General features: G+C 37.6%; 1 protein-coding gene across 1 annotated transcript in view; it reads right to left on the bottom strand.

Moving 5' to 3' along the window:
- The window catches only part of TMC1 (transmembrane channel like 1), a 137,975-nt gene that overhangs the window by 12,647 nt on the left and 105,042 nt on the right, over window positions 1-20,286 (bottom strand). The window contains exons 14-16 of the mRNA XM_037730607.1: window positions 16,981-17,109; window positions 7,776-7,843; window positions 3,117-3,356 (exon numbers count right to left, since the gene is read on the bottom strand). Of these exons, the coding sequence (XP_037586535.1) occupies window positions 3,117-3,356; window positions 7,776-7,843; window positions 16,981-17,109 (437 nt within the window). The remainder of the gene's footprint in view (window positions 1-3,116; window positions 3,357-7,775; window positions 7,844-16,980; window positions 17,110-20,286) is intronic.

The raw sequence follows: 20,286 nt of genomic DNA, 5'->3' as shown, positions 1-20,286 counted from the left end.
CAGTAAGATGAATATACATGAAAAATAAAATTGCCATAATGTAAACACAGACATGTATAAAAACCTAGAGAACCACAAATTGTTCAGAAATATTGACATAGATGAAAGGAAACATCAGTGTCAGGAAATGAGATAGAACAATTAGAATTGTCTTCATCTGCACATCAAATAAATAGTTTTTAAATTGTCAACTGTTTAAGATAAATCCACTGGCCACCCTGTTAGAATAATTTCTTGGAAAATTTACCCTCTCTAGCCAGGTCTTATTAAAACCAGACAAGCTAGAATATCTCATCAAATTGCTTCATTGAATGGATAAATGTACTATAGCCATCTTACCTGAAAACTTTCCTGCACTGGAGAGCAACTAGCCATCACTGTGATACCTCCAGTAACCTAGTTCAGATTCATTCTTTCTAAATTGCTGCTTGCCCAGGAGCCAGATAGAGTCAGACAACCTTCACCAGGAAGGTTAAGCAAATCACCTAAAACTCAGGGTTAATAAAGATGACAAACCATGAGGTACCTACTAATACAAGCATTCTCACTTCATTTCTAGAGCAAAACAATCCTTTCAAACTTTTAAGTCCAGACTAACAAACAATGTCAATATCCTTTGGCTCCAAAATGAGGAAACCGATAGGAAAAAAAAAAAAAATCTAAATAGCATAGCGATATCCCTTCCGAGTACTCCACTGAAAATATTTAAATTTCCCTGATTTCTCATAAATAACCCTACAGAACTGACTCAAGTAACCAACACTACCAGTTCCCCAATAACCAATGGAAATTAAAAAATAAATAACTAATTAAAAAAATAAAAAAATAAATTTCCCTGATTTCAAAATAATGATTTATGTGCAGTAATTTTTCCTAAGTTTGCCAATTAGAAAACTCTTGGTCAAAGTCAGATACTATGGCTTAACACAAACTATTTTTTTTTTTTCAGTAAAAATCAGAGTAAATCAGTGTGTGACATAAGGAAAGCCAGAAGAGTTAGGGCTTAACAAGCTGAAATTGGGCAACTATCGTTCATGTCTAACTCAATGGTATTGTAAATCTGAATGCATCTGTGTAACCACCACCCAGATTCATGTTTACATTGTGTGGTTGCCCTAACAGACAGCTAAGGTCCTTTGCTATGTTTTACTGAGAAGGATCAACTTCCAATTAATAGCTTAATGCAGACCTCAACTTATCTTGGATAATAAGTTGTGTGAAAAATTTGCAATTAACTAAAGCCTTTGAATGGCATATTTCTTGAAATTTGTACTCTGAGATTGGTCAGGGATTTATTGAGATGATGTCTCCATCAAGACTGTAATTTCATATTTAGTCTCCAGATGTCACTGTCTGCATTATTTATTTCAGCCCACTTGGAAACACACACACACACACACACACACACACACACACACACAGAGGAATTAACAGAGCTTGTCAGCATCAGTTTTCTGAGCAGACAGAGCTTTAGTTGGTTTAGCTCAATCAGCTGGCTTAATATTTTCTCTGTTTTCTGGCAAAGCAATAACTCAAACTACTGTTAGAGTGAAAATGTCTCTCATATACTTAGTCTGTTAGCAATGAACATTTTGACTTTAATCAAATAACGGGTCTGACAACATAAAGGCAGAATTATATGTAGGCATTACAGCATCATGCATATAATTCACATGGCTGTGTTTTTTTGAAATAGATTCACTCTGTTACCAGGCTGGTGGAGTACAGTGGCACGATCTTGGCTCACTCCAACTTCCGCCTCCTGGGTTCAAGTGATTCTCCTGCCTCAGCCTCCCGAGTAGCTAGGATTACAGGTGCACGCCACCACACCCAGCTAATTTTACATTTTTAGTAGAGAAGGGGTTTCACCATGTTTGTCAAGATGGTCTCAACCTCTTGACTTAGTGATCCGCCTGCCTTGGCCCTACAGGCATGAGCCACCGCGCCCGGCCCACATGGCTTTTTACAGTCTTGTTTTCTTCACTGAAAAGGAGAAATAGCTCAAGAGCATGCTGGCAAGTGACTCAACATGCAGAGATTCTTGGGAGAACTTGTGGTAGAATCATTTCTAAGACCCTTTAGGGAAAGAAACCTCATCCTCTAGATCCCATGGACTTAGCTTTCTGATATGTGTCATAGAGGGAAGAGAATGCTGCCATAGAGAACTGTGGAAATGTACATCTCTACATTGGATCAAGGACCCTTTGTGACTCTTGATTCCTCATTTGAGTGATAATTAGGAGAGAATATATATGTGGAACAGCCTTAATTTTTTTTCACTAGCATGTGGCATTTTGGATAACAAATTGGGTGGCCCTCTTTTTTTTTTTTTTTGAGATGGAGTTTTGCTCTTGTTACCCAGGCTGGAGTGCAATGGCGCGATCTTGGCTCACCGCAGCCTCCGCCTCCTAGGTTCAGGCAATTCTCCTGCCTCAGCCTCCTGAGTAGCTGGGATTACAGGCGTGCGCCACCATGCCCAGCTAATTTTTTGTATTTTTAGTAGAGACGGGGTTTCACCATGTTGACCAGGATGGTCTCAATCTCTTGACCTCGTGATCCACCCACCTCGGCCTCCCAAAGTACTGGGATTACAGGCGTGAGCCACCGCGCCTGGCCCAGGTGGCCCTCTTTATGCTCATTAGTATTTAATAATGATTCCTCTAGGTAAAGTGTGGGGTATTCTCTGTCTCTTTCCTTCTCTCTCTCTCTCTCGTTCTCTCTCTAATGATACACATGAGAAGTAGCGATAGCTGATTGTCTGGATGTGATGGCCCTGAGTCAGGCAAACTCACATCCAGACCAGTGTCATCAGACCTTGCTCTTAGCTATCTCCTAACATGGAAATAGCTCAGATTCATCATACATAGTTTACCCAGGCAGAGCCTGGAAAATGATAAAGTATTTTCTCTTTTATGATTCCCAAATGCGGAAATAGATAGAACTTGCCTAAGAATCTCCATGTCACCTAATGAACCTGAATACCCAAAGGGTCTCATTTCTACCAACCAAAAATGCCATTGTTTGGGGAATAAAAATAGCTTATAAAATGAATGGCCATTCCCACCTCTACTCCTGAAAGAACACCATGACCAGGTCAAATTTCAAAAACAAGAGACCTGAAGGGACCACAATCAAAAGATGGCGGGAGGGACACGATCATGTACAACACAGGCATGGTGGACAGGAAGAGGATGAGCAGTAGCATGCCCAGGTAGAAGTTATTCGATCTGGAAGCTTTGAAGACCCTGGCCTCAGGAACATTGCAGCACATCACGGCCCAGCACTGGAAGTACATGGATGTGTGGAGTCGAAGGATATTGATGCCTGGGAGACTGGGAGCAAAGAAGGAGCCCATCCTAGAAAGAAAACAGAACTCTGCTTAATTTTGAGTCTACCCTATAACAAAATCACACTGCACCTTGACTACCACTTTCAACCACACAAATCCTTTTCATAAACTGCATTTTTCTATTTCCATCTTCTAAACACATTTTGCCATTTTCCATATTATTGTAGGAATTGCATATCATAATTCTTTCATAGATAGGATGCTGTTAACTAACTCTACCTACTATCATTAGTGAATTTAAACTACAACAGAATAAACAATATTTATAATTCTTTTACTTCTTTCTTCTAATTCTAAAATTAACTGTTCCTAACACTCGTATCATTGACTAATATATCTATAAATATAACTTGTTCAAAATAACCCTTAAAGTCACTCCTATTCCAATAAACTGTGCATTTGAATTCATTACTTTTATCATGAATAATGAATTTTTGCTTAATGACAGGAGGTGAGGGCTGCAATGGACCAGGACTGCACAAGTGAAAATAAAAAGTTTTGCTTAATGAAAGAAAAAATTAAAATAATTTTTTTTCTGATGTTGATCATTTTCTCTTTGTAGGTGGTATGGTGTTTTAAAGCCGATTGCAAAGATGTATTTATGCCTGATAACAGTGTTTTGTTGAAAATTTATAACTAGCTTATAGGTTTTTGAGAAAAACAATTGACACATTTATTTAAATTTAGTTTATCTGTTTACTTTCTTACTTCAGCTTGTCCTGGGATTCTCTGCTTTGTGCATTGGAGTTTTGATAAGTATTTTAAAATACTGATTTTAGGTGGGAACCACTTAGGTAAGGTCACTTTTACTTGATGGCTTAGTTGATTATTTCAATAAAATAAGTTTCACTCTTCTTGGGTGAGAAAATTCATTAGCATTATAAATCAATACAAATAGGAATGTATTATCTCAAAATCAAAAAGAAGATAGATGGGCACTTATTTTAAAAATGTAAAGGGAGCCCTGTCTTTTCAACTGTCCTATCTATAGTGAAGCCCTCAACATTTCTCACTAGGTTTAGCATTTTGTACTTCCTGGATATGTAGAATAGCTGTTTAGCCAATCCAATGTAAATTTGGTACATTACAGAGACATTTTAAATTTAGATGAAGAAATTATTTTTCACTATAATTGAACTTTTGCCAACCCAAAGTTAACTCATTTCTTAGAAAAGTGGAATCTTGTCACAATTTGGGTTCTTCAATACAGTGAATTTTTGTTACAGGACAGCAAGAGACAGGGAACTCCAAAAAAGTGAGCAAATAAGCAAGTGATAGTCCCAGCTAATGGGTTAGAATTGCAAAGCACTAGATTATATCCAACAATACCGATACTTGTTGATGTAATACACTTTGAGTCTTTCTAAAAATCAGGTGGCGATATCACTTGTTTCGGCCAATAAAGTATGAATAGAAAGTAGGTGTCTTACTGCTGGGTAGAAAGTTTAAAAGCCCCGTGTGGTTTTTCCTTCTCTTCTCTCTGCTATTGTGATAGCGATGTTTCAGATAGATCCTATTCCATCTGTCTATGTCTCCAAAGTGAAGATAACTTCTAAGAGCAAAGCTCTTCTTCCACCCCACATTGAACATGCTCTTTTTAAGAGCTGCGAAGATTTTGAGATTGTTTCATTGCTGCATAACTTAATCGATTCTAAAATGTAATTTTGCACATAATTCAAAATTGAGACTTGCCTAATACCACATATATTTGTATTTATATACGTGCACATTGTTTGTATGTATATTCTTATTATTGGTGCATGAATCTATAAATAAACTTTAAAATTTAAAAATAAATATCACAAAGACATTTTGAACAAATAACTCAAGAGCCATAGCCTAGAAAAACAAGTCCTGGCATAATATCTGAATATTAATGCTCATCCTATAGGCTCATAAATCACTTATCACCTCGGCTCACTAAGTCCCTTACCCAGACTTGATCCCATCATCTGTCAGTAAAAATCATTGTAATACCTTAGCCTTATAAAATGCTTTTCTTCCAGGAAGATCAAAGAAAATGAAAGCTTCTTTTATTTAACTCTCCCTATTACTTCAGTGACATGCACATGTCAGGTAAATTATTCACTTCAGATCAACTGAGAAAGTAAGGGGAAAAAGGTGATAAACCTGGCCTGAGGGTACCCAATGAAGTGGTGCTGCAGCAGTGTCCAAATTCATTTTCTCTCTCACTCTGTGTTCTCTGCTATTTCTCTATATACTGCTATGATAAAGATAGTATGTGCTTTCATCGCTTAAAAATATTAGCACAGAAACCATCATGTGTATTTCAGAAAAATAAGTGTATAAATGAAGGATACTGATCATTCAGCCAAATCATAACACAATGGATTTTATCTATAAATGTTGATGTTAACATCTGCATAAATAACCTCCACTACTCAGCGTCTCCAAAAGCAGTAATTCAATGTCTCCAGTCACAAGCCAATGAAACTGAATAAAAAATCCCCATGCCATTTTCACTGTTTCTGTAGAAAATGATTAAACTCAAGCATTAGATCCTCATGCCTCATAAAATAATGGAAAAATTGTGTGTGAGTACCTTTGTGCAGAGTGAACCTACTAATTTTACATTATACCTGCTCCACACCTCCCTCCACATGACATACCCGTCCCTCATCAGCCTCCTAGGTTTAGGAAAAGAGTATTTGTGCCAAGTATTGACCTGAAGGTGAATAATAGAATAATAGTCAGTTTGCGTCTGGAACTTCGAAAAGAGTGTGAATATCTTTGTATACTCAAAAACGCAATTCCGTTCTAATACTCTCTTCAAACCAGCCAGAAGCAAGCTTGACCACTGTCTGAAGAATAAATAAATAGAAAATGACAGTGCAGAGATTTTGATAATGGATCTATCCATGAGAGAACTGGAAAAGCATTTTTGATATTTAAGAATTTCAATATGAACAATAGTGGACTAAAATAGTTGCAAAATCACAAGTGAAACCAATCAGGACATCCATTATAACAGCTTTTCTGACAATAAAAACGTATTTCTAGGCCAATCTGTTGTCTTAACTCTGAAAGAACACAATCGACGTGCAGCAGATGTCTTCATGAACGGTACCCACAAGGCCTGAGGGATTTATGACACTTTGTATAAAAGCCACTGACAGAACAGTGGTTTCTCATTACTCCCATAGCTGTGTTAGCCATTTTCTGCCATGACAGCAAACTGAACTCTAGGAAATGAAAGCTCAGAACCCACAGAAGCTGCTCCCTTTACTTCTGTGTCAGTAGACATTCCCTGGGCCACCTTGACTTTGAGATTTTCCACTGCTTGGAAAATGAAGGATGCATTTCCTTCCTTAGTGACTCTGGACATGTGAGTCATACTTGGAAAATTTAGACAGGAAAGGTATAAAAATCAGATTTTTGAAACCTACCTGACAAAGGAGGAAATAACATTTTTATAGTGTCTTTTCCATATTGATTCACCTAGTCAGGCACAGGAATGTGACAGTCCCCATGAGAGGATGACAGAGCCCTTGAGGGTGGTCTTTGTGTGACTGAAACAAGACAGTTTTCACATTTGCAGAGGGGTCCAGTGTCTGCCAGCACCCAAAGTTTTAGTAATTCAGCCCAGCTATATTTGTGCAATATATGAAGCTTGTTCAAAAACTGAGTCTATACTGGCATTTGTGAATGGCACAATGGTGTGGTTAATAGCATAATATTGTTTTAGCTACATGTCCCCAGGATAAAGTAGCCCGATAGTAATTGCTTGTAGGCTGGAAATCTGAAGTGACAGATTTCCAAGACACATAGTCCCCAGATGAATCAGATGTCAGGATTCAATTTTTAAACTCAAAAACGATTTCTACTGTATCGACTCATCTTAACCTGTCAAGTTTACAGTGAGAATGCTTTTATTTGACAAAAGATATGACAACCCTTCACACATGAAAAAAAAATTATTCTAATGTGCCAATGGCCCTATGAAACATATGACAACCCTTCACACATGAAAAAAAAAATTATTCTGATGTGCCAATGGCCCTGTGAAACAAGTTACAAAATGAAGATCATATTTTAACTTGACCTTCATAAAACACGTGTTTTATCTCGATAAACTACTGGATTTGATAAAATATTATTTTTAAAATTAGCTAGATCCTGGTGTCACAAAATATAAAAATATAGTCTTCAAATAAATCTACCAACCAAAACATAGATTCCCATTATTTGATGAAGGAGTGCCCTGCGAAACAGAGCGACACCTTTGATGATTGACGTTTAAGATATGGAAAAAAACAGAAACTATTTACAGGCATCTACTTCGCAAAAGTAAATATTGAGTTAGACATCGATTGTGTTCTCCTCTAACACCAGGATTCAGCGCTTTATGCAAAAATAACCTTGGAGGCTTTTCTGTAAGTGATAAGCTATCCAACAGCTGGCCTACCAGATCATGCCTTGGTTGAAGATCAGAGCGAGGACGTTGCCACTGATGTCGAATTCCGTGTACGAAGGCTAGAGGAGACACGGTGTTCATTGGATTAGCATCTCACATGGTCAAAACTGAAAGGCAAGTGGTTCTGCGTAGGCATGGCTAAGGTTTCAACTACTTTCCTTCAGCAACAATAGCAGAATAATCACTAGGATAAGTAACCAGAGATAAATAAAACAAAGAAAGCACCCTTTTTTTTTTTTTTTAACATGAGACTCATTTTAAAATGTTGTCATCCAATGGTATGAAAGTATAGCAAGACAGGCTTTCTTATACACTGCTGGTGAAAGTAAAAACTGTAGCAACCTTTCAGAAAAACAATTTGAGACTACATATTAAAAGCTTTAAAAATCTTATTCTTTTTGACTCTGTAAGAAAACTTCTAGAATCTGTCTTAATAAAATTATCTGAGGTGATGATAAACTTTAACAAGCAATGATGAAACCATCTAAGTGTTGAACATTAGTTAAGTTTATACAGTATATTTATACTATGATATATTGCAATGAATTACAATCATTTTGAAAGAATATTTATGTGCATGAGCAAAAACTGTGTTCTAATGTTAAACAAAAAATATAAAGTCACACATTAATCAACTATATGAAACTACACACACAGACTAGAAAATAATCAGCAAGATAGTCATAGCTTATATGTGGGTGATGGACTATAATTTTCCTTTTCTAAGGTTTCATATTAAAAATTCTTTTGATGAAAATGTGAATTAACTTTAACATAAAATAAATATAGCAAAAGAAATGTAACAAAAGCTTAAGAAGTTATTCAATTCAATGTCCAGTCTTCATGTCTTGGATAATACCATCACGCTCAGGGCAGCAACACTTGGTGGGAAACTGTGATAGAGTGGTCCATCCAAAGACTTCCTAGTGATACATTACGCATCCTAACAGGAGGTTCTAACAATGGAGTTAGTGCTAATTAGCAAGGGCAATAAAACTGGCTCTTATTTAATTTGGGCTAGAGAATCAGAGGAGACTGACCAATTGGTAATAAGGGAATAAGAGAGCAGAAAATATGAAATAAGAATGCCAAGAAGACCGTGGAAAAAGAGACCAAGATACTGCCAGGTCCCTAGCTGCTCAGATCTTATTATCTCCAGGTGTGCTTCAGACCACACATATCCCCATAACAACTCCCTCCCCAACACATACACACATACACACACAAGCACACACACACACACACACACACACACACACTGACTTAGGAGAGCCTCTGTTCCTCCCAAACCCAAGAACTCAAAAATATACTTGTAAAAAAAATATAATTGGTTCCTGATTTGGAACTCCAACAAAACCATTCCCAGCTTTCAAATGCTTGGGCTCAAGAGTCTCATGAATCCAGGCCTCAACTTCATCACTTTCCTAAAAGGCAGTGTTACTCTTCTATTCAACTGAAACATAAAGACAATCTGCCTTGTAACAGAGCAGCAAGTATGGCATAACAGGAATGGTTAACCCTCAAGGTAAAATAAGATGATACATAATGAAATAATAAAGAGTCCTGTGTATTAAACAGAACAAAGATGACCTGGATAATTGGAGTATCATTTTAGATACTGTTGAAGGACAGCTACAAAGTGTTTCAGTAGTTTGCAGATTTTCTAGAAGGGCAATATTCACAAGAGGCAAAAAGGTTTGGTGGACAGTTTTTGTTCTGAAATCAGCAATGAAAAAAAAAATGTGTCCTTCATGGAGAATAAATGAATTGCTTCTTTTCTGGAGAACATTAACTCTGGGTCTCTTTCCTTCTAGGGGAGTGCCCTGCTCTGGATGACCTTCAGCACTTTTCCCCTGGAGCCCCGTGTGAATCATAGAACACATCTAAAAAACGCTCATTTGGGTGGCCTGTGCCATCTGTGGCCTTGGAACAGCCTTCCTCTGTGTCAGTTTAAAAATCAAACCTTAAACCTTGGCCTCCTTAGAATGGTGTGATGAGGTAAGCCCACCAAACTACTGAACATGGAAAAAGCTCAAAGTTTTAAATACCTATTTTCTTCACTCTCTCGACCTCCTGAAGGTCATTTGAGATGAAATATTTTATAACTAGTTAACTAGAAAGCATAAAGGACACCCTAGGGTCCCTAGCTTCATGCTGTGTTTGTGGCAGGGGCAGCTGGAGGAACAAACCCCTTGGTATATAAATTGGCCTGATGCAGAGAAAGGATATAGGGTGGTCATACTGGACCAAGTGGATTTGTAGAATAGACATTTGACGGGGATTCAAACCTGTATTTTAGACTTCACTCTACCATTTCTTAGCTGGATGAGCTGGGCAGGTCACTTATCTCATTAGGCTTAGTTTCCTGACACGAAAATCAATAAAAATGAACTAGACCAAGGGTCAGCATACTATGGTCCATGTGCCAACTCTGGACTGCCACCTGTTCTAACAAATACATTTTTATTGGAATACAGCTATATTCATTCATTTATATATTGTCTATGACTAGTACTAAAACAATAGAGTTTAGCAGTTAAAACAGAGATGCTATGGCTTGCTAAGGTTAAAATATCTAGACCTTTAGAGCAGAAGTTTGCCAACTTCTGAACTATGTATATAGTATAAAAGTCAGTTCTCATTTTTTTAGAGGTAGGCTTTTTTAAACATGACATTCTATTTTAAAATTTTAAAGCAATACTTTAATAAATATAAATCAATTTGCAATACATTTTTTAAAACAGTTTCTAAAACAGAAAAAAACTCAAAGGTAAAAGATGGTTATGGAAAAAGGAAAAAATAGATTCTCTTGAACTTTGCGATCATAAAATTATTTGACTGTGATAAGTATAATAAACTCACTAATGGCTGCTTATTGCTGGCGAGACTGTTGGGGGCCAGCACCAGAAAAGCACGTGTGGATTTGGGCTAAAGTCCATCATAGTCAAGGGACTGGAAATGATGTTGTTTAATTTTTGGACCTTTGCTTGTGATGTGCTAGGTCATCCACCCAGAGGGAAGACATGTGGTGCTCACTGGACAAAGAAAAGGCCTGGGAAGATCCCTTTTCTCTCTGCAAGTTTTGTTATTTGAGGCAGATTGCCAACCTGTGGATAACATGAAATGCAATTCAGGATCTTAGAGAGAATTAATTCTGTCACGGCATGAGTTGCCTGACCTTCTCCACATAAATCCCATTTCCCACAGCTGGAATCACTCTGCTTAGAGCTGTAAGCTGGCCTGGGCTGTGGCTCCAGAGCAGTGGCTCTTGGGTGTGGTCCTCAGACAAGAGTCAGCTGCATCACCTGGGAACTTGTTAGAAAAGCACAGTCTCGGGCCTCGCCCCAGATCTACTGAATAAGAAATGCTGTTTTCACAGGTCCTCAGGGGATTCTGATGCATGCTCAAATTTCAGAACCACTGATCTAGGACACACTATAGACTCATCTGCTAGGATGATTGAGCACTTGAGGCTTTGTACTTCAACCATAGCTGAGAGTAGGATCCTGTTAACTGCAGACAGATCCTGTCCACATATTCAAAGGGCACTTAAAATACAGCCTGTATTGTCCCTGTTTCCATGTTCTCTACTCCTCATGGGATGGTGATGATTTCTTACTTACTCTTTAGCATGATACCTTCCTGAACTGATATATAATATCTCCATGTTCCCAGCTAGAGAATAGTTGATCTTCTAATTCTGTATCCCATCTCATTTGCTAACTCCATTCTACTACAGGTATGCCTAAGGCTAGGAACATACCTGCAGTAGTTTTGAGTTCCAAAAGCCATAGGTTTGATGCATGAATTATTCAAGTTTTAGCAGAGGTTGTAAAATTTCTAGAGTCAAGCATTACAGTGAAAATTCAACATGATAGAAATTTGGTTGATGGCTTTCAAGGTGATGAGACTCGGGTTTCAGGCCTCACTCTACCCCTAACCAGCAATGTGTCTTTGAGCAATTATTTAACATCCTCTAGCCTCAGTTTACTGCAAAGTAGGAACAATAATACCAGCTCACAGCATTGCTGGTATGATCACATGGAATAATATATGTATTTTGTAGATTTTCTCACACAAAATAAGCAGTACATTGAGATGTAATATAATACAATATAATATGATTGGGAATCCACTCAGGTAGTCAGTCAATTACATGCCTCTTATTTACCGATAATCTTAAGCACACTTCATCAGACTTTAAGCACCCTTCCCATCGCCATTTATGTAAACTGAACAATGATTACCTTAAAAATACAATTGTGAACATCATGCTGAGTTTATTGAACATTCCTTTACCCCATCAGGCCCTGAATCTAATTCTATTTCTTCCTGGATATTCTTCACTTGCTTTGTTGGTAAATAGCAAGAATGGTGTCAATGAAAACTGAAGTGAAGATAAAGACATTCTGCATTGAACTGTTACAGAAAACTCAAAGTGTTTACAAGAGGCCGTACTTTGTATTAAATTAGAGCAGTTAAAATCCTTCCTAGGGACAAATTATTCTACTCTCCATGAACTCTTTTGAAACACTGAGACCTATGCTCAGAGAAGCCTGGGAGATACTAACTTACATTACATTAACTTACATTGGTCTAATAATCTGCTCCAAGCCAGTAATTTTCCCACCTTAGTTAATCTTCATAGGTTTGTTGTGATAACACTATGACCATAAATTTATGACTTGAAAAATATTCACAATCCCTTTTAACCCAACTTACTTTGATAAAGCCAGTATATAATTCAGTACATTTAACATAACATTTTGGTCCAGAAGTATGCTTCATTGTCCTTACTATTCTCTCACTACGTAAACTTAGGAACCTCATTTCAACACACAGGTGCAATTTTTCACATGTTAAAAACAAGCATTACAGTTGATTGTGTCAAAAGCCACCCAACTTTAGCATTCTATAGATCTCTGAATCTAATGGTAAAATCTGCAGAGTTTCTACAGAGGCTGTTGTAATAAAAGTGAATAGGCTTTTTTAAAGGCCCTTTCTGTGACTGGGCAATTCAACTCAGAGAAATTTATTGTAAGAAAATAATGTGTGCACTATGATTTATCTATGAAGGCATTTATCTACATGAATATAATTAAATATCATCACAACACTTATTATCTTAAGAAAAATTAGACAAAGTTCAACTCAAAGTAAATTAAAAAATAATTAGATTAATTATACTACATTCACATGCAGAATAGTATACAACCATTTAAAAGGCATGTTATAAAATAACAGTTAATAGTATTGGGAAATGGTCACTGGTAGGTAAAACAAATAAAAGCAGGTAACCAACCTATCTACCTATCTGTGTACATGCACACATACGCAAATGTATATATGTGTGTATTTATATAAATCTATGTTACTATATATAACTACGTGGCACTTGTTATCTAAGACTTTGATTCAACAATTCAAATAATCTCATTAGTGGCAGAGATAACCTATGATTTTTACTTTTGTGTTAGCTTTGTTGTATTTTCCAAATTTTTTACAATAAACTGCCATTATTTTTGGAATTCAGAAGAAAAAACATATGCTGTGTGTGTGTGTGTGTGTGTGTGTGTGTGTGTGTGCATAGTAGAAAGGACCACGTTTTATTTCTCACAGAATTCTCAAGTATCTCCTCTGCCCATCTCAGGTTCTCCTTCCCTATATGACAGGTACTTTCTGAAACCATATTGTTGATTGGCAGGTCTAGGAGAATAGCAGAGAAACATTTTTATCAGCCTTTTCTGCTCTAATACACCTTCATTTTAGTGGGTTTTTTCTCTTTTTTTTCTTTTTGAGACGGAGTCTCACTCTGTCGCCTAGGCTGGGGTACAGTGGTGTGATCTCGGCTCACTGCAACCTCCGTCTCCCAGGTTCAAGAGATTCTTCTGCCTCAGCTTCCCGAGTAGCTGGGACTACAGGCACATGCCACCACACCCGGCTAATTTTTTGTATTTTTAGTAGAGATGGGGTTTCACCGTGTTAGTCAGGATGGTCTCGATCTCCTGATCTCATGATCTGCCTGCCTCAGCCTCCCAAAGCATTGGGATTACAGGCGTAAGCCACTGTGTCCGGCCAGTTTTTTTAATTTATGCCTGCATTGCCCATACTGTCTAGCTCTGGGTCCCTGTCTTACATTTGTCCCTCCACAAGGGACTCCTTTCATCTCTTGAAATCCTGACCATCCTTCAAGACTTAGTTCAAATGTCTCCTCCTCCATGTCTGCATTTCTACTAATGTACCTCTCTCTCTCTCTCTTCCAAAGGGCCATACAATTGAGTTCTCCTATGGCATTTACATTTTATGTTCCTTATCAATATTGGTAGCTTTGAAGAGAAGAGTGGTGAAGAGTATGAGGAACTGGAGAATGAATAACCCAACTGTAGATGGCCATGGTTTCTCAACGCTAGCCAATTTCTCCCTAGTGGGAGTATGAACTGAATGTTGCCAGTCCTTTCAAGAAATACAAGAAATTCATGTGTTTTTACGTAAAAGTCCTCATTTTAAAATATTAGCTCATAAAAAAATGAAACAAAAATAACCACCACCACTGGCATACCAAACAAAAATATTCTTTAGCTGAATCTACCTTGCCGGACAAATGTGCAACCTCTCCATAAGTCTACATCTTCTACAACCCTGTATTCTGTTATCACCTAGCACAGAGTTTGCTCATAATGGCTTGCACCTAGTAGGCCCTCATCTGTGTAAGCTATCCATTTGATAAGTCAACGACAATGAGATCTACATCAAAGATTCATCATCCATCATTAATGTTTTAAAACTTGTTTTGATTCTCACAGAGCTTTTTTGAGCCTTCCGAAGGTAACGTGGGAGAAAATTCTTTATGACCTCAAACAGGAACTTGTCTTTTTTCCTGTACTTTGTACTAACCCAGGAGCACTGTCAGCACTCAATAAATAATAAATTACAGTCATTTAATTACAGCTTTTATGCATCCAGGTCATGTTATATTGACTTCATATTTGCAGTCAGATTTTCTGCCAGAAGAAAGCAGCCAAGGGATAAAAGGTAAGCACAAGCCAAGGAACGGTCTAAGGAAGAAATGGCCATTTTTATGTCTGCCTCAGAGGAGCTGAATCAGGCAAGGAAATTAGAAATGAAACAAAGCCAGCTGAATACCTCATAGCAAAGAATGAGAAAGCAACACAAGAGCATCCTGGATCTATAGCCGTTACCTCACTGTCGTTCACTGAAGAGCATTACCTAACTGCTTTTGGCCAGTCCAAGGAGGCACTTTCAATGAGGGTGATAGAGATGACCTCATAAAAGGTACCATCTCAAAGTCACACAGTCAGACAGAAGATCTAGGCTGAAATCTTGAAAACAGTCCTAAATGTGGGACTTATCTAGAGACTAGAGGGCATGAGATAAAACAGATAGAAGATCAGCTATAAAGGATATTGCCTCACAGGTGAGGGGAGAAGCATGACTGGCTCAAGAACTCAAAAACGTTACAAACACTGAGACTCTGTAGGCACGTGCTTCAAAGGAGGCAGAGTTCTGCCAATAGAGAGTGCTGCCTTGATGGTGCTAAGATGCGAGGCTCAACGTTCAAACAGCTAGCCAACACGCGGTGCCTGCGATGTGACTTGTACAGCTCAAGTAACAGATGTCAGGGCCTCTATTTTCATAGAGTGTTAATTCTAACAGAGGGAGATAGACCATAAATACATTTTACAAGAGTAATGTCAAATGGTTGCACAGCTTATGATGAAAACAAAACAGTGTGTTGAAATAAAGAGTGCCTGATTAGCTATGTTAGAATAGGTGGTCAGAGAAGCTCTAAGTAGGTAACAGAATGGCTGAATTTAATGACAAGAAGAAATGAGCTATTCCAAGTTCTAGGGCAACAGCACCCCTTGAGGGAGAAACAGCAAGTGCAAATGTAAGGGGCATCTTGTGTTTGGGCATAAAAAGCAGCCCATTAGCTGGGCGCCATGGCTCACGCCTGTAATCCCAGCACTTTGGGAGGCCTAGGTGGGCAGATCACCTGACGTCGGGAGTTCGAGACCAGCCTGGCCAACATGGTGAAACTGCATCTCTATTAAAAATATAAAATTAGCTGGGCGTGGTGGTGCATGCCTGTAATTCCAGCTACTGGGGAGGCTGAGGCAGGAGAATCTCTTGAACCTGGGAGGCGGAGGTTGTGGCGAACCAAGATTGCGCCATTGCACTCCAGTCTGGGTAACAAGAGCAAAACTCTGTCTCAAAAAAAAAGAAGCCTATGTTTGTGAACTTTACAAAGCAAGAGCAAAAGTGGTAGCAAATGACTTGAGAAAGAAAGAAAAGAAGCAGATCATCCAGGGTACTGAAGGCCTAGAAATGGATTTAGAAGTCATTCTAAGTACTTGGTAAGCCACTGGAAGATTTTAAGCAAATGAGTACTACCAACCCCCAGGTCATATTTCCTGGAATGACTGAAGCCAGGTTGACTGCAAAGGAGGACAGTGGAAGCCAGACGATCTGCTAGTCACAGAGTGATGAGTGTGCTGTTGACCTCAGACTTTGCTGGGGGACCTGAGGTTGAGCATAGAGAGAAAGCTGGTGATGGAGTTAGCATCAGTGTGGTTCTGAGAAATTGGAGCCGTTGTTTCAGGAAAAGAAGCCACCCCTGCCAGAATTTAGCTCCACAACGTGCCAGATGCATGACAGCAAACTAGGCCTTCCTTGAACTTTCTGTAATCTCTTGTTTGTGTCTCTGTCAAGCTCTTATTAGACTGTGAACTTTGTGAAGCAAGTACCATATTTACCAAATCCTTTTATCCTGCCACTGCAACTGCTGCACAGTGACTGGCACATGATAATATCCAGGAGTTTAGTAGAATTCAAAGGCATAAATAGAATATGCAGTTGATATTAGCCATCCTTCCCTGCTTCAAGATAGGAAGAATGGGCTACAGGGCCAAGATTTACTGAGTTCAACATTTTAACTAACAAGTTGAGGTCCATTGCTTTTGCTATCTTGTGCTAATTTTACTAGAATATTGTAAATTATGATACACAAGACTGACCTTCTCTGTACTATAAATGTACTCATTAGTCTGCATTTATTGATATCTAAAAAGATGATCCCACCTAGTAAACTCTATGATGCCTTTCCCTTATATAGTGTGTGTAAATGATGAATCACAAAGGAAAAATCTTATAAGAACAAAATTAACATCATACTTACGTATCCGTATTCCAAGTCCCAGCACCAGCAATAATTGCAAAACCTCACAAAACATGCTCTAAGAAAGTCCCCAATGAGGATTGTGACGTAGGTAGTCAGAACATCAGAGACCGTCAGCCGCACAAACTCCTGTTGAAATATTATCTCTATTAAAACACACAGTTCCGTCTTCAAATGGTCCTAGTGTTGGCATTAAATCTGTCATGTTTCTAAAGAAGTATTGGCTTGAAGACTACAATTAATGGCAAAAGAAGAAAATGACTAGGCATTTCAAGAAAATAAAAAATATTTCACTCCTATTTTATCACTTTAAAAATAATTATTTCCCATTTACTAAATCAAAAGTTTTCTTTTTACTGAGCAATTTTATAAGCATGATACAAGAGCCAAAAACAGATAGGAAAATATTGACCACACAGCAGCTTAAAATTCTATGTGGTGAATGGCACTATTTACAGACTTGAAAGACAAATGTGGAAAAAGTACTTGCAACATATATGATAGAGGATGAGTACTGCTAACACGTTAAAAGCTTTTACAAATCAGTATGAATACAGGCGGACAATCCAATGAAGAAAGAAAACAGCAAAAGGCACAAATTAAAAATTCACAGAAGAACATATACCAACGGTCCATTAAAACCGAAAAATACCTAAACCTCACTACTAAAAACGCAAATGAAAAGAATGAGTTGTTGCCTCACAGAGTGATAAATGTAAAATCTATGTTTCTTCATATTGGTAAGTGTAGTGAAATAGCATGAGCATAAACTGACGGAGAAGTTACACTGGGCACAACGTTGGGGAAAAATGTATTAAAATCCACCACATTTTAAAATGTTTGGCGCTTGATCAAGAAAACTACTTTTAGAAATGCCTGTGATCTGTACATACAATCATGAAAGTACTGCTTCTTCCAGATTAAAAATGGAAAAATTCAAATATGCTTGGGAGATTTATTAAATAAAACAAATTAAATGTCCACACAATGGTATATTATATTGTAAGCCCTTAAAACAAAATGCTATCGTGGTGCTGGATGACTCACTATGTGACTACATTAGAAACCATTGAATTGTGTATTTTTAAAAAAATGTTTAGTGTATTTTTCTTATTTTAAGTTCCGGGGTACATGTGCAGGTTTGTTACATAGGTAAATGTATGCCACGGTGGTTTGCTGCACTTATCAACCCATCACCTAAGTATTAAGCTCTGCATGTATTAGCTCTTATTCCTGATGCTCTTCCTTCCCTCTCACCCCCCACCAGGCCCCGGTGTGTGTTGTTCCCCTCCCAATGCCCATGTGTTTTCATTCTTCAGCTCCCACATATGAGTGAGAACATGTGGTGTTTGGTTTTCTGTTTCTGTGTTAGTTTGCTGAGTATAATGGCTTTCACCTCCATCCATGTCTGTGCAAAGTACATGACTGCATTCCTTTTTATGGCTGCATAGTATTCTATAGGGTACATATGGCACATTTTCTTTGTCCAATCTATCATTAATAGGCATTTGGGATGATTCCATGTCTCTACTATTGTGAATAGTGCTGCAATGAACATATGTGGGCATGTATTTTTATAACAGAATGATTTATGTTTCTTTGGGTATATACCCAGTAATGGGATTGCTGGGTCAAATGGTATTTCTGGTTGTAGGTCTTTAAGAAATTAACACTGCTTTAGTTGTGTCCCAGAGATTCTGGTACATTGTCTCTTTATTCTTATTAGTTTCAAAGAACATCTTGATTTCTGCCTCAATTCCATTATTTACTCAGGAGTCGCTCAGGAGCAAATTGTTCAATTTCCATGTAGTTATGTGGTTTTGAGTGAATTTCTTAATTTTGATTTCCAATCTAATTGTCCTGTGGTCTGAGAGACTGTTTATTATGATTTCAGTTCTTTTGCATTTGCTGAGGAGTGTTTTACTTCCAATTATATGATCAATTTTAGAGTAAGTACCATGTAGTGCCAAGAAGACTATATATTCTGTTGTTTTTGGGTGGAGAGTTCTGTAAATATCCATTAGGTCCACTTGATACAGAGCTGAGTTCAAGTCCTAAATATCTTCATTAATTTTCAAATTTTGTATTTTAATTGGGTGAACTGTATTGTGTGTAATTTATATCTCAACAAAGCTGTTTTAAAGGTACAAAAAATGTTATGCTCTAATAGGAAATATGTTTTTTAAAAATTTCCAAAACAGTATATGTGGTCTGACCTCATTTGTTAACAAAGACCCTATATACATATTATGTATGTATGTATTTAATAACATGTATATGAAAAGAAAAGACTTGGAAAATTAGAAGCTGGTTATCTCAGTTGGCTTCAAATTCAAGTGGGCTTAAATTTATGTCCAAAGCGTGTGTGCTACGAGTTAGAGGGGAAGTTCACTATTTTCTCATATGTCAATAGGCAATAAATATAAAAATAGACATACAATTATAAATTTTCATGATAGCTTGCATTTGTTCTTCCCTTTCTGTTCCTTCTCAGTAATTCATGCCCTAAAGCTGAAGACACTGAACATCTAACAGGACATATTTTGCTAGAAATACTAATGCTATTTCATAATATGAGAATCTTTTGGTGTTTATTTCCAGCTACCTATATAGACTCCCCTCTAAAGTGACTAGTGAGTAAAAATTATCTCTTAAAGAATCATTTAACTATGAGTTGTTAGGTTGAGTTCTAGCTTCACACCTCAGAACAGTGTTTCCTAAATCCTGTGCTGTCATGTACAATCTTCACAATCCTTGCCATATCCAAGTACCATGTGAAATATTATTTATCTAATATTTCTTTTAACTTTAATATAGTTTATTTTATAAGGTAATTGTTACTATTATAAATCAAAGATGTATATATCATCTGCCATAAATATGTTAGCTATAAATAAATATGATGAAAATAAAAACTTATGTTGAAACTTAAATATATAAACATAAGACACAGCCTCAGCTTTGGTTCCCCCTTTTCCCTGTGAAAAGGGTTTTTAAGCAGTAGCACATTTTGGGAAGTGATAGCAGAGAACAGGAGAGGGGAGTGGGAAGAATAAGACAGTGAAGGAAAGAAAGTCTCTCCACCAAGGTGTGTTACAAGCTGTCACTACTAAGATAAGTGGATCTTAATCCTTCTGGGGATCCACCTAGTAGACACATAGAATAAGCCTCAGAATTGTCCACTCAGGAGATGGAAGAGGGATGTACTTATCCACCAGCTCACATTTCCCATTCGTCAAGGATGGCCCCATAGAGTATTAATGTTCCACGTGGTGACTGCAGAGAACACTGGGGTAAAGGTAAGAA

This window comes from Cebus imitator, unplaced genomic scaffold (assembly GCF_001604975.1).
Source record: "Cebus imitator isolate Cc_AM_T3 unplaced genomic scaffold, Cebus_imitator-1.0 Scaffold355, whole genome shotgun sequence".
Lineage (NCBI taxonomy): Eukaryota > Metazoa > Chordata > Mammalia > Primates > Cebidae > Cebus > Cebus imitator.
This window is presented reverse-complemented; position numbering and strand designations above follow the sequence as displayed.